This window comes from Cnephaeus nilssonii, assembly GCF_951640355.1.
Source record: "Cnephaeus nilssonii genome assembly, chromosome: 8".
Classification (NCBI taxonomy): domain Eukaryota; kingdom Metazoa; phylum Chordata; class Mammalia; order Chiroptera; family Vespertilionidae; genus Cnephaeus; species Cnephaeus nilssonii.
In genome coordinates this window covers 26233944-26247351 of record NC_137079.1, presented here as the reverse complement: position 1 = coordinate 26247351, position 13408 = coordinate 26233944, and the positions used below count along the sequence as shown (strand labels likewise).

Genomic DNA, 13408 nt, shown 5'->3' with positions numbered 1-13408 from the left:
AAGGACATGGGTAGTCTATTTTTGTGACAGAAGGATATATTTTGGGTTTTCATGAGTATCTGTGATATATAAAAATAAATTAAATAAACCAATACAGTAAATTCACATTAGAATTTCAGAGTTTATTTTAATTCAGTTGTTGAACGTCAACCCATGAATCAGGAGGTCGTGGTTCAATTCCTGGTCAGGGCACATGCCTGGGTTGCAGGCTTGATCCCTGGTAAGGGGTTGGAGGAGGTGGGAGGCAGCTGATCTGTTATTCTCATCATTGATGTTTCTCTCTCTCTCCCCCCCTCTCCCTCCCTCTCTCTGAAATAAAGAACAAAACAAAACTGGGTTTTATATACTTATTTGTATTTTTTAAGCCTTGGATCATTGGGAGACCTTCAAATTTGTTATGTGTTACTTATGACTAAATATTTCTTATCAGAGTGCCAATAAGCAGCTAAATTTTAAGCTATATAATAATTGAGGAATCAGAATTGAAACTAAATCTGACTTGTTAAAAATGAAAAGAAAATACATTTTCCTTAAGATAAAACATTATGGAATAATGTAAATGTGTATGTTTTCTAAGAGAGCACTAAATAGTTTAGTAGGTACACAGACATCTTTAGCCATTAAAAGATTAAAGCCATTAAAGAGTTACAGCCTTTAAAAGGAGAGACTATATAGATTTCAATATTTTTCTTCATGTGATGCATATCTTTTTTAAAAAAAATTCTTTCATCCTTTAAAAAATCTATGCCTTCCTTTGATAATGTAAACAAATTCTTGCCCCTGTTTAATGTAATTTAATTTTTAAAATAAAATTATATATTCAGAATAAAAAGAAATAAAAATAATTATAGAAAATTTCTTTCATTTTTTTCAAACACCCCCTTTTTCTTGCTCATATTCCAGATCCCATCTCCTCTCTGTTTATAAATTTTTATTTCTGAGAAGTTTCAGAAACTATCTCACTTAAAATTTATAAGAATAATAATATTCATTTTGTTTATTGAAGATAGTATTTCATAGTGTCTCAGAGTACCAGCTCTTGGGTCAGACTGCCTGTGTTTATATCCCAACTTCTTCATTTGCTGTTGCATGACCTGGGGTAACTTAAACTTTTTGTACTCCAGTTACCTAATCTATAAAATGGGCATATAATTATACTTTATACAATTATTGTGAAAATTAAATACCTTTTTAAAGCATTTAAAAGTGTCTGACCCGTAAGAAATATTCATGTCAACTATTAAATAATAATTTTCTTTTTTTAAGCTCAGTTTTCTTATCTTAGTATTTGAAAGATCTGAATAGGAGATAGTACCAGATAAGACTGAAAAATTAACCAGCATGGTTTTATTTTCTAAAATCAGGTGGGAAAGTCTGCATCTCAGGAGAACAAAGAACAAGATTCTTATTCTTCAATAGAAAGTGAAAAGAAACCAGAAGTTTTGGCACCAACCAGTTCTACACGTTTGAACAAACAAGTTCTTCCCCGGGATAGTCTTCCTGCAAATAATCAGCCATCTCGGAGAGGCCGCTGCGGGAGGAAGAACAAAAAAAACCAGGAACGTTTTGGTGATAAAGATTCTAAACTGCTCTTGGAAGAGTCATCAACTCCTCAGGAACAATATGGAGAATGTGAGGAAAAATCAGAAACCTCCCAAGGACAATACACTGAAAGTGAGGAACAGTTGGTAGCCTCTCAGGAGCAGCCAAGCCAGGATGGGAAGCCAGACATTCCCAAAAGAAGACTAAGTGAAGGGATTGAGCTATGGCGAGGACATCTAAAGAAAAACCCTGAGGCTCTGAAGTGTAGGTTACCAGAAGGCAATGATAGACTGTCCCGTCGGTATAGTGATGGTGACAAGGCTCTCCTCAGGGGCTTCAGTGAGAGTAGTGAGGAGGAAGAGGAGCCGGAAAGTCCTCGGTCCAACTCGCCACCAATTCTTACAAAGCCCACATTGAAGCGAAAGGTAAAGCGTTTCTTTGATGTCTTTCCTTCTTCCAGTTGCATTTATTGTATACAGTTGTTCTCTTCTAGAGTTCTAAAAGAGTAAATATAGAAGTTCTTAGTGGGTTATTTTTTAAACTCCAAGCCTCAGTATATTGTTTCCAGTGACTATTTGAAATGTGTATGTGACTTCTATGATTCATGGTAATTAGCTTAGAAGTCATAAGCTTATTTAAGGGTTGACAGACTATTTATTTATTTTTTAAAAAGCTCTTCATTTAGAACCATTTTAGATTTATAGAATTATTACAAAGAAAGTACAGAGAGTTTCTGTATTCCCCACATCCAGTTTCCCCTATTATTAACCTCTCGGGTTGATATGGTACATTTGTCACAAATAGTGAGCCAATTAATTGATATATTATTAACTAGAGTACATACTTTATTCAGATTTCCTCAGTTCTCCCAAATGTCCTTTTTCTGTTCCAGGATCCCATCCAGCATATCGCATTACATTTAGTAGTTATGTCTTCATAGGCCCTTCTTGGTTATAATAGTTTCTCAGACTCTTTGTTTTTGGTGACCTTGCAAGTTTTGAGTATGTTCCTCATGATATTAGAATGGGGTAATGTATTTTTAAGAAGAAGACCACAGAGGTAAAGTGCCATTCTCGTCACATCATATAAAGGGTATCTACTATCAGTATATATACAAGGGTACTTACTATCAATATGACTTTCCACTGTTGTTAACCTTCATCACCTGGCTTGAGCTTGTGTTTGTCAGGTTTTTCCACTGTAAAGGTATTCCTTTTTTCCTTTTTCTGTAGTCTTTGGAGGAAATCTCTGTCTACAACCCACACTTGAGGTATGGGGAGTAATACTCTACTCCTTAAGAGCAGAATACCTGTGTTTATTTAGAATCCTGCTTGGGATATTTATCCATTCTTCACATTTATTTATTTATTTATTATTTATTTATTTATACACTTATATCGCTTTGGACTCATAGATATTTACTTTATACTTTGAGTTATAATCCAATACTACTACTTTATTTATTTTGTTGCTCAAATTCTTCTAGCTTTGGATATTGGGAACTCTTTTCATTTTATTCCTGTGTTCCTTTAACATACATGCCTTCATCTGTGCGAAGGTTTTTGTTTGTTTTGTTTTGAGCACTTCCTTACTTTTGGTACTAAAAGATGTTTCAGGTTCAACTTGCATATTTCATGCTCCAGTCAATTATTTCTCCAAAGAGCAAGGTCATGTTTAACTTAGTTTGAAAATTGTATTCTTAACTAAAAGGATTAGTAAATTTGAAGTGGAGAAAAAGTGAACTCTTGACTAATTCTACTATTCATTATAGAAGAATATATCTTTGCCATTTTATAAAATAAAACTGGGCTATTTGTGTAAAAAAGGAATATTATAGTAGACAGTGAGATCATGTACAAAGTACTTTTGAAGTTCTTGAAGAAACTCACTTGACTGAGAGTCATAGACTGTATTTTACAACCATTTCTATACTGACTGCATGTGTGACCTTAAGTCCTGTAACCTTTCTCGCCTCTGTAGAATGAGGGAATTGGCTAAGGTCATTGGCTTAGGTGCATCATTTTTGTTTTGTGCTATTGTGTGCAAAATTGTGCCTAATGTGCCAAATTCCAATAACAGATTTATTTTATTACTTTTGAAATGCTTCACTAACATCAGGTAAATACCTATCAGCTCCACATTTCTGCATTCCAATAAACTCCATGGATAATGCATGAAATGGCATACTGAAGGTTCTGCTGATAGTTCTGCTGACCTTCATAGTAGAGCTATGAGACAAACAGAAAGTGTTTATTCCTTTTTTTCTCTTGAGGAAAAGAGAAGTTTAGGGACTAACCAATATGTCATTTTAGTAATGAAATAGACATCTCCCTAGGGTGTATAAGTCACTCTTAATAAGGGAATTACAATATCTGTCCTTTGGGGCCTGCCTGCCTATTCTTTTACAAAGTTGTATTCAGTTATCCAACATCTGTGTATCTATGATACATTATGTATATTATCTTACTATGGTATTTTGAAATAATATTTTGAGCTCAGGCTGGTGTAGCTCAGTTGGTTGGGGGTTGTCCCATGCACCGAAAGGTTGGTGGTTCAATTCCCAGTCAGGGCACATGCCCAGGTTGCAAGCTCCATCCCTGGTAGGGGACATACAGGAAGCAGCTGATTGGTGTTTCACTCTCACATTGATGTTTCTTTCTCTCTTTCCCTCTCCTTTCCTATCAATAAAAATTTTTAAAAATTTAAATATATTTTGGTAAATAGCATCCTCATTTTATGTGTGCTAATTCTATTAGGTTTAAAAACTATTAATCATATTATTAGTAGAAATGATAGTGTTCATTACTGTTAATAAAATTATTTCTCTTTTAAATAGAAGCCAATTCTTCACCGAAGGAGAAGAGTCCGAAAGCGCAAACACCACAATAGCAGTGTGGTCACAGAAACTATTTCTGAGACTACAGAAGTTTTAGATGAACCTTTTGAAGACTCTGACTCTGAGAGGCCGATGCCAAGATTAGAACCCACCTTTGAGATTGATGAAGAAGAAAAGGAAGAGGATGAAAATGAACTATTCTCTAGAGGATACTTCCATCGGTTGTCCTCACAGAATGTTCTCAGGTGTCGATCCTCTTCTAAGAGGAAGTCGAAAGATGAAGATGATGACGACGATGACGAAGAGTCAGATGATGCCCGATGGTATGTTTTACAGACCTTTTGCTTACTGTATTTTTATTGTCTTTAGAGATACAGCAGTGATAGCTGTAAACCCTTCAATAAAAAGGTTGAAAAACAAACACAGCCTACTAAGTAACTAAAGAATGATTTGGTAATCTCTAAAAAGTTGTATCAAGTGTATTCACCCTCATTTAGTCCTCTGTCCTTTTAAAGTGCTTTTTTTCTAATTTCCCCTTCAACCTGGGACCTATTGCTGTTTCTGCAGAAAATTCTTTTTCTGCCGAATCCTTTTTTGTCCATTATCTGAAACTTTAGTTAATAGGTGGACTAGACTTAGTGTCAGGAAGATATTTAAGTAATAACTCTTTACTAGAACGTGCTCTCTATAGATTTAGTCTGTTTCACTTACTGCAGTGTACTGAGTGCTTAATATAGGTACTCAATAAATAGTTAACAAATGCTAAGAAGATGGTTCTTAAATAAGATCAGATTCATGTAAATTGGACTTGCTTCAGATCTGTTCAGGAATCCTTCCTGAATCATGTCTTTAAGTGTATTACTCAATTAGTAGTACATTTCTAATTAAAATGGTAACAATACTTCAAAATATGGTATAGCTAAACATTCAATGATTTACTTTTAAAGCACCGTTGTTGTTATTTCCTCTTTAGAAATGAAGAAATGGGCTCATACGTGAGCTGGGTCACACACTAGTCATTTGCATCCTTGCCTCAGTTTTTGCCAGAGCATCATGCTGCCTACATCTGCAGTGTTTGCTTTGCATGAGGTCAAACTGAGCTTTTTGAATTTGAAGGAATCTAGTTGAACATAGGTATAAACGTATAGCTTTTATGGATTAACTAGTTGAGCTTTTTATTTTTTTAAAAATAAATTCACTCAGTTTTTTTTTTTACTTCTTTTTTTAATGCTCTCCTTTTCTGAAAAGAATCCCTTTTTTTTAATTTAAATTCTTTATTGTTGAAAGGATTACATATGTCTCCTTTCTCCCCCCCCCCCCCCCCCCCCCCCGGCACAAGCCCTCACCTAAATTCACTCAGTTTCAAATCTTGTGGATAACTTCCATTTTCTCCATGCTCATATATTTATACAATACTTTTTTTTAAAGGTAACAACTTTCTTTTTTAAAAAATAGTTTTATTGATTTCAAAGAGGAAAGGAGAAGGAGAGAGATAGAAACATCAATGATGAGAGAGAATCATTGATTGGCTGCCTCCTGCATGCCCCCTACTGGGGACCGAGCCTGCAGCCCTGGCATGTGCCCTTGACCAGAATCGAACCCAGGACTCTTCAGTCCACAGGCCCAAGCTCTATCCACTAAGCCAAACCAACCAAGACTACAATAAATACTTTTAATAAAGTGACAAGATGACTGATTTTTTGCTTTGGTAATGATTTTCCAGAGTTTTGTTATATTTTGAGATATATAATAAGTAGGAAACTAAAAATTTATTTTAAAAATTTGGCACATTAGTAAAATTATAACTTGTATCATTATAAACTAAAATAGTATCCTCTAAGTTTCTGTTGAGTTGGACAAGTTTTCTTTTTTTCAAATTATTTTTGCTAACTATACCTTTTTAGCTTTCCCCTGCAAATCATGTTCTTGCCTTGGTTTTCTTCCTTTAAAAATTAATGGGAAATGTGTCCTAGCTGGTTTGGCTCAGTGGGTAGAGCATCGATCTGCAGACAGAAGGGTCTCGGGTTCGATTATGGTTGCAGGCTCAAGGCAACCAATCAGTGTGTCTCTCTCGCATCAATCTTTCTATCTCTCTCCCTTGTACTCTCTCTAAAAATCAATGGAAAAATATCCTCAGGTGAGGATTAAATAAATAAATGGAAATGGAAACGTACTTAATGCCAAACCAAAAATGTTAAGATGGGGACTTTCATATGCTATGCATATTTTACTACAATTTTTTAAAAGGAACAAATTAATTGTGAAGAAAATAATGCTAAAATAAAATTTATTTTTAATAAACCATTGTTATTGGTGCTTCAGCTTTTTGTTCAGGTCAGTATTTGTCTAGGACTAAATGCTTTGCAGCTATTCACATACAAACATGACATTTATTTTGTAGGATTGCTCAATCATGGCTCATGAAATTAACTGAAGTAATGATTTTGTGGAAAATAAGACAATCAGAGAATATACACTGAGTGGCCAGATTATTATGATCTCTGAATGCATAATAATCTGGCCACTCAGTGTGTGTATGTGTGTGTGTGTGTGTGTGTGTGTATGTGTGTGTGTGTGTGTGTGTGTGTGTGTGTGTGTATCAGAGGCCCGGTGCATGAATTTGTGCATGGGCGGTTGGCCGGCCTGCCTGCTGGTCGAACTCCTGGTTGAGGGGACAATTTGCATATTAGCCTTTATTATATAGGATATACACTGAGTGGCCAGATTATTATGCGTTTAGAGATCATCATAATCTGGCCACTCAGTGTAAATTGCAATCAGAAAAAAAGCCCTGGCTGGGTGGCTCAGTTAGTTGGAGTGTTGTCCCATACACCAATGGGTTTCAGGTTTAATTCCTGGTCAGGGCACATACCTAGGTTGTGGGTCATGGCGCATGCAGGAGGCAACTGATTGATGTTTCTCCCTTTCTCCCCTTCTCTCTCTGTCCCCCTCCCTCCCTACCACTCTCCCCACCTCTCTCCCTCTCCCACTCTCTTTCTAAAATCAATGAAACATGTCTTCAGGTGAGGATTACAAAAAAACACACTAACAAAACAAAACACGAAAATATGAGCTGATTTATAACTTACATAATAAAGATAATTTGTCTAAAGTAGTTGTAATAACTACTTAGTATTTGTACCTTTATAAAGCTCATCTCTATTTTATAAATGATTAAACTGAATTAGAGGAACTTTCCCAAACTATACAGTTGGAACTGGTTTTAGCTAGTGGATGGTAACAGAATGTTGACTAGCATTCTTTCACTGTTCTGCCAACTTACCTTATAACTTTAGAAGATGTCACTAATTAGGCTGCTTCTTTAGATTCTTAACTTGACAATGAAGATAATCAAGTTTGTGGAGATTAATGAAATTATTTCTGTTGTATATGTTGGTCTCAGAAAAAGGCATTAAAAAACATAAGATCTTATAACCTGCTTTTATTTTTATTTTTTTATCCCTCCTGTACAGACACTCCTATCCTAAAGCCAGTACCTGTCTTGAGAAAATGTGATGTGAAGGATTCTCCACATGAGCCAGATACATCCACACCTATGAAAAAGAAAAAGGGATGGCCCAAAGGCAAGAGCCGAAAACCAATCCACTGGAAGAAAAGACCTGGTCGCAAGCCAGGATTTAAGTTGAATCGGGAAATCATGCCCGTTTCTTCTACTCAAGAACGCATTGTTGAGCCCATTGTCCCCATTCTTAAACCTGGACGTAAACTCAGAATTCAAGAGAATGAAGAAACTGTTGAATCAAAGGAAGACTTGCCTTTAACCGAAGAAAGGAAGGAAGAAGAGGAGATGCACATGGAAGCAGAAGAGGTTGAAGAGGGAGAAGAAGAAGATACAACCAGCAGTGAAGTTAGAGCAGTTTCTCCTGTGGATAGCAACAGTCCCGAGATGGAAATGAAAGAACCTGAGGTAGAGGAGGAAGAGAAACCCCGTGTCTCAGAAGAGCATAGGCAATCTGAGGAAGAGCAACAAGAACTGGAAGAACAGGAGCAAGAGGAAGAGGATGAAGTGGCTATAGAGACAAACCAGAATGAAGACCATGATGCAGATGATGAAGATGATGGTCATCTAGAATCTACAAAGAAAAAAGAACTAGAGGAGCAGCCCATTAGAGAAGATGTCAAAGAGGGTCCTGGTAGTCAGGAGTCTTTTTTAGATACGAATATGCAGAACAGTAGGGAGAATGTAAAGGATAAAGAGGAAACAGAACCAGATTCTGAAGAAGAACAGACTTCCCATGAAACATCCGTGATATCAGAGCATATGCCAGGGTCTGAGGATGATCATGAAGAAGATTCAAACTCTAAAGAAGAATTAATTGAGTTAAAAGAGGAAGATGAAATTCCCCATAGTGAACTGGATCTGGAAACTGTGCAAGCAGTACAGTCCTTGACTCAAGAAGAAAGCAATGAGCACGAGGGTGCCTACCAGGACTGTGAAGAGACACTTGCAGCTTGTCAGACGCTGCAGAGCTACACCCAAGCTGATGAAGACCCTCAGATGTCAATGGTTGAAGACTGTCACGCTTCTGAACACAATAGTCCAATATCTTCTGTTCAGTCTCATCCAGTCAGTCAGTCCGTTCAGTCAGCAGTCCCAATGTGCCTGCCCTTGAAAGTGGTTACACCCAGATCAGCCCAGAACAAGGATCCCTGTCCGCCCCCTCTATGCAGAACATGGAGACCAGCCCCATGATGGATGTGCCTTCCGTATCAGACCACTCTCAGCAGGTGGTGGACAGTGGCTTCAGTGATCTGGGCAGCATTGAGAGCACCACAGAAAACTATGAGAACCCTAGCAGTTATGATTCCACAATGGGCGGCAGCATTTGTGGGAATAACTCTTCCCAGAGCAGCTGCTCCTATGGTGGGTTATCGTCCTCCAGCAGCCTCACCCAGAACAGTTGTGTTGTCACTCAGCAAATGGCAAACATGGGCAACAGCTGCAGTATGATGCAGCAGAACAACGTCCAGCCTGCTGCCAACTGCAACATCAAGTCACCTCAGAGCTGTGTGGTGGAGCGGCCTCCCAGTAACCAGCAGCCGCCGCCGCCACCACCAGCGCAGCAGCAACAGCAGCAGCAACAGCAACCAGCACCTCAGCCTCCACCACCCCAGCAGCAGCAGCAGCAGCAGCAGCCGCCACCACCTCAGCCCCAGCAGCCTCAACCCCCACCGCCACCTCAACAGCAGCCGCCCCTGTCACAGTGTAGTATGAATAACAGTTTCACTCCAGCGCCTATGATCATGGAGATACCAGAATCTGGAAGCACTGGGAACATCAGTATCTATGAGAGGATTCCAGGGGATTTTGGTGCCGGCAGCTACTCTCAACCGTCAGCCACCTTCAGTTTAGCCAAGTTACAGCAGCTGACTAACACCATTATGGACCCTCATGCCATGCCTTATAGCCATTCTCCTGCTGTGACTTCCTATGCAACCAGTGTTTCTTTGTCTAATACAGGGCTGGCTCAGCTAGCTCCATCTCATCCATTAGCTGGGACCCCTCAAGCACAAGCCACCATGACGCCACCCCCAAACTTGGCATCTACCACCATGAACCTCACGTCACCTCTGCTACAGTGCAACATGTCTGCTACCAACATTGGCATTCCTCACACTCAGAGGTTGCAAGGGCAAATGCCAGTCAAGGGGCACATTTCCATCCGCTCCAAATCTGCACCACTGCCCTCTGCAGCTGCTCACCAGCAGCAGCTGTATGGCCGCAGTCCACCAGCGGTTGCCATGCAGGCTGGCCCTCGTGCATTGGCCGTTCAGCGTGGCATGAACATGGGGGTTAATTTAATGCCAACCCCTACCTATAATGTTAATTCCATGAATATGAACACCTTGAATGCCATGAACAGTTATCGAATGACACAACCCATGATGAACAGCAGTTACCATAGTAACCCTGCCTACATGAACCAGACAGCACAGTATCCTATGCAGATGCAGATGGGAATGATGGGGAGCCAGGCCTATACCCAGCAGCCTATGCAGCCAAACCCTCATGGAAACATGATGTACACTGGCCCCTCCCATCACAGCTACATGAATGCTGCTGGTGTGCCCAAGCAGTCACTCAATGGACCTTACATGAGAAGATGAGCAAGATGAACTTGCAATTAAAAACTTAAATATATATAAATAAAGGAACCTTTTATACTGACAAACCAGAGAAAAATGGACCTTTTTTTCCAGTTAAAATATTGCTGTAGATTTAGAGGAATTTTTCTTTGGTTTATTTTGTTTTTTAAAAAACCTGGTCTTCTCTTTTTTGGGGGGTTCATTTTGTTCTGGGTTTTGGTTTTCTTCATAATCTTGAACATTTTACAATAGAACTCATCTAAAAATGGATTTGGGGATAGGGGAAACATGCACAAAAATCTTTTCATAATTAAAAAGAGCCTTACTTTCTTTACATACCACATGGACAGAATTTGTGTAAAAGTGAAATATCTTGATTTTATTTGAAGATGTATGTTTCCCCTCACTGTTTGCAGCTCCCAGTGTTGTCATTTTTAAATGTTATTATACATCTCGAGGGTTAACCAGACCCTTTCCTCTGAACCCAACTTTTCATTTCCTACTTCATTCCAGCAGGAGGCACTTATGGGAGACTCGGATGGGGACATGGAGAACAACCCAAGCTCCTTAAACTTATTATTATTGTTAATATTATTATTATTATTATTAATAAAGTGAGGCAGGAAAATGCTTCTCCTTTTAAAATCCCCTCCACTCCCTACACACACACACACACAAACACACACACACCTCTTGAAACCTTTCCCCCAAAATGTTTCTTTTTAGATGAACTTCATTGAAATGTTTGTCTTTCTTAAATCAAGTGTAATATAATTTTTTTTTACTATACCCACTTAGCACTCAGAGACACACAAATACTGTAAGTCTCAATTAACAGCAGGATCTCAGAGGAAAGCTGTTTGCAATCCTAATTTAGCCTTGGAGGAATAGAGATGGTCAATTAACAATCAAAAAGAGGAAATTAACCTCTCGTTTTTTTACCACCTGGTGAATCAGCCATAAAAGCCCACGTTCCACGCAACCTCGTTTTTAGTATGTACTTTGAGATGCTAAGGGTCTTGATTCCTGAGCCTTTGACTCTGATTAAACTCAAACAACAGTTCCTAGTGATTAGCCTCTTACGTTCTTACAGTGCTGATGGATAACTGTTTCAGTGATTTGAAAATACCTGGCAAACCTTCGATACTGTTTATGTTGGAAGAGATGACAGAATGTGTGTTGTAAGGAAGATCATGGTGTGAGTTTTATAGCTACTTAAATGATACATACCTCTGGTCTTCATTTGTCTTTTGAGATCCTGAGTTCATCCCCTGTGAATCAGAGTGCACTAGCTGCTCACCTGTGAGTGGCTGAAGAGAAGAAAGATAAACCAACCACCAGCATAGCAGGGCAAATCTGGACAGCAGGGTTTTAGCAGGCTCCTATGTTCCCAATTCCAGTCTCTTTTGTGCAGCCAGTTTGCCCATTCTCTTCCTGTTACTTGCTCCAGGGATAGGTAAAAAAATCTATATATATCTATATATATATATATATATTCCATCATTAGAAGATGGAAATTATTATACCACTTGGTATGTGCAGTCAAATATCCAAAAGGGGGAAATACTGCTTAAAGAAATACCTATAAGCATTAAATTCTCTCCTTTATTTGTATATTTTATATAGATAAATTTTGAAGTACTAATTAGGCATTACATTTTTCAAATGCACAGGTTTGTTGTTTTTTTAATACAATTTAATTGACTTTCTCAATTAAATGTGTTACATAGAAAAAGGCAGAATTCCACATCCTAGCGCTATCAATTCTGAGCATGTACAAGGCTGTGTAGGACCCAGTTTCTCTGTATATACTATTCCAGTTCTCAGTCATCTATGTAGAAAGTGCACTGTTCTGCCCTCTCCCTATCTTCAGCTATGTCATTGCTTCCTGGTTGGGGTGGGGTTGGGGTGGGTTGGGAGGGAAGTATATTGGGAGGAGGGTGGTGGGTCAAGGCAGAAGGAGAAGCTGTTGCAATGAGGGCCGTGAATTCAGTTTCTGTTGGTTTTCGATTGTGTTTTGTTTTGTTTCTTTCTTAAAAAAAAAAAAAAAAGATTCAATCGGGCAGCTCCCTTTTTCCACAAGCCTTTTTGTGACTAGAACTATTGTAGAGAAAATGTTCTTTTCTATATTATAAAAGAAATTATCCAACACAGTAATATTGGTACCTGTCATTTTTTCACTTCTGTTTTAAAAAAAAAAATGTATTTTTAGCAAAATAACTTGGGTAATCTTCTAAAAAAGAAATTTAAAAACTCACTGTTAGTGACTTTGATGCCTTTTAAAATAAGAGCTTTTTCATTTCATTCCATCTTTAAAATTTTTTATCTTTGTTGTAGAATATTAAAAACTATTTTAAGAAAGATAAAAATTCTCTTTAAAGAGATCTCTAGAGTGTGTGAATAGAGCTCCAGATGCCTCTAAAAGCCGCATGTACAAATGAAGCTAACTAAGTCTATTCCTGTCTGTTTATATTTGCTTTTCCTGTTTTGTAACCTCTTTGTACTTTGTTCATGGTGACTTGTAAGCTAAGGGGAAGGGGTGCCTAGATGCCTTTGTATTTCTCCATGTCATGCGCTCCTGGGCCAGTTGGTCTCCCTTCCTCTCCTTGTATGTAATATCACTTTTCCCCCCTTTCTAGCAAGTACTTTCAAAAGAACTCTGTACATTTTAACATAAAAAAATAAATTATGTTGAGCCATTTTGGATGTCTGTCTTGCATGTGGAATTTTTCTCCCTTCCAAATATTTCAAACTCCAATTCTTTTTCAACACACACAGCCTTTTCATGTTCTTCATTATATAGCAAGTATAAGATCATGACTTTTGCTTTGAAATCCAGTTTTCAAATATATATGTATTTAATGCCAACAATATAGATGGTTTTTCTTTTCCAAAAATAAAAAAAAAGGTATTATAACCTCA

General features: G+C 38.0%; 1 protein-coding gene across 1 annotated transcript in view; it reads left to right on the top strand.

The window, feature by feature from the left end:
- Positions 1–12397, top strand: part of KAT6A (lysine acetyltransferase 6A) — a 110735-nt gene extending 98338 nt beyond the window's left edge. The window contains 6 exon segments of the mRNA XM_079779384.1: positions 137–165; positions 1365–1967; positions 4379–4696; positions 4698–4701; positions 7852–8964; positions 8967–12397. Coding sequence (XP_079635510.1) covers positions 137–165; positions 1365–1967; positions 4379–4696; positions 4698–4701; positions 7852–8964; positions 8967–10507 — 3608 coding nt within the window. The 3' untranslated portion in view covers positions 10508–12397.
- Positions 12398–13408: the final 1011 nt, after the last annotated feature.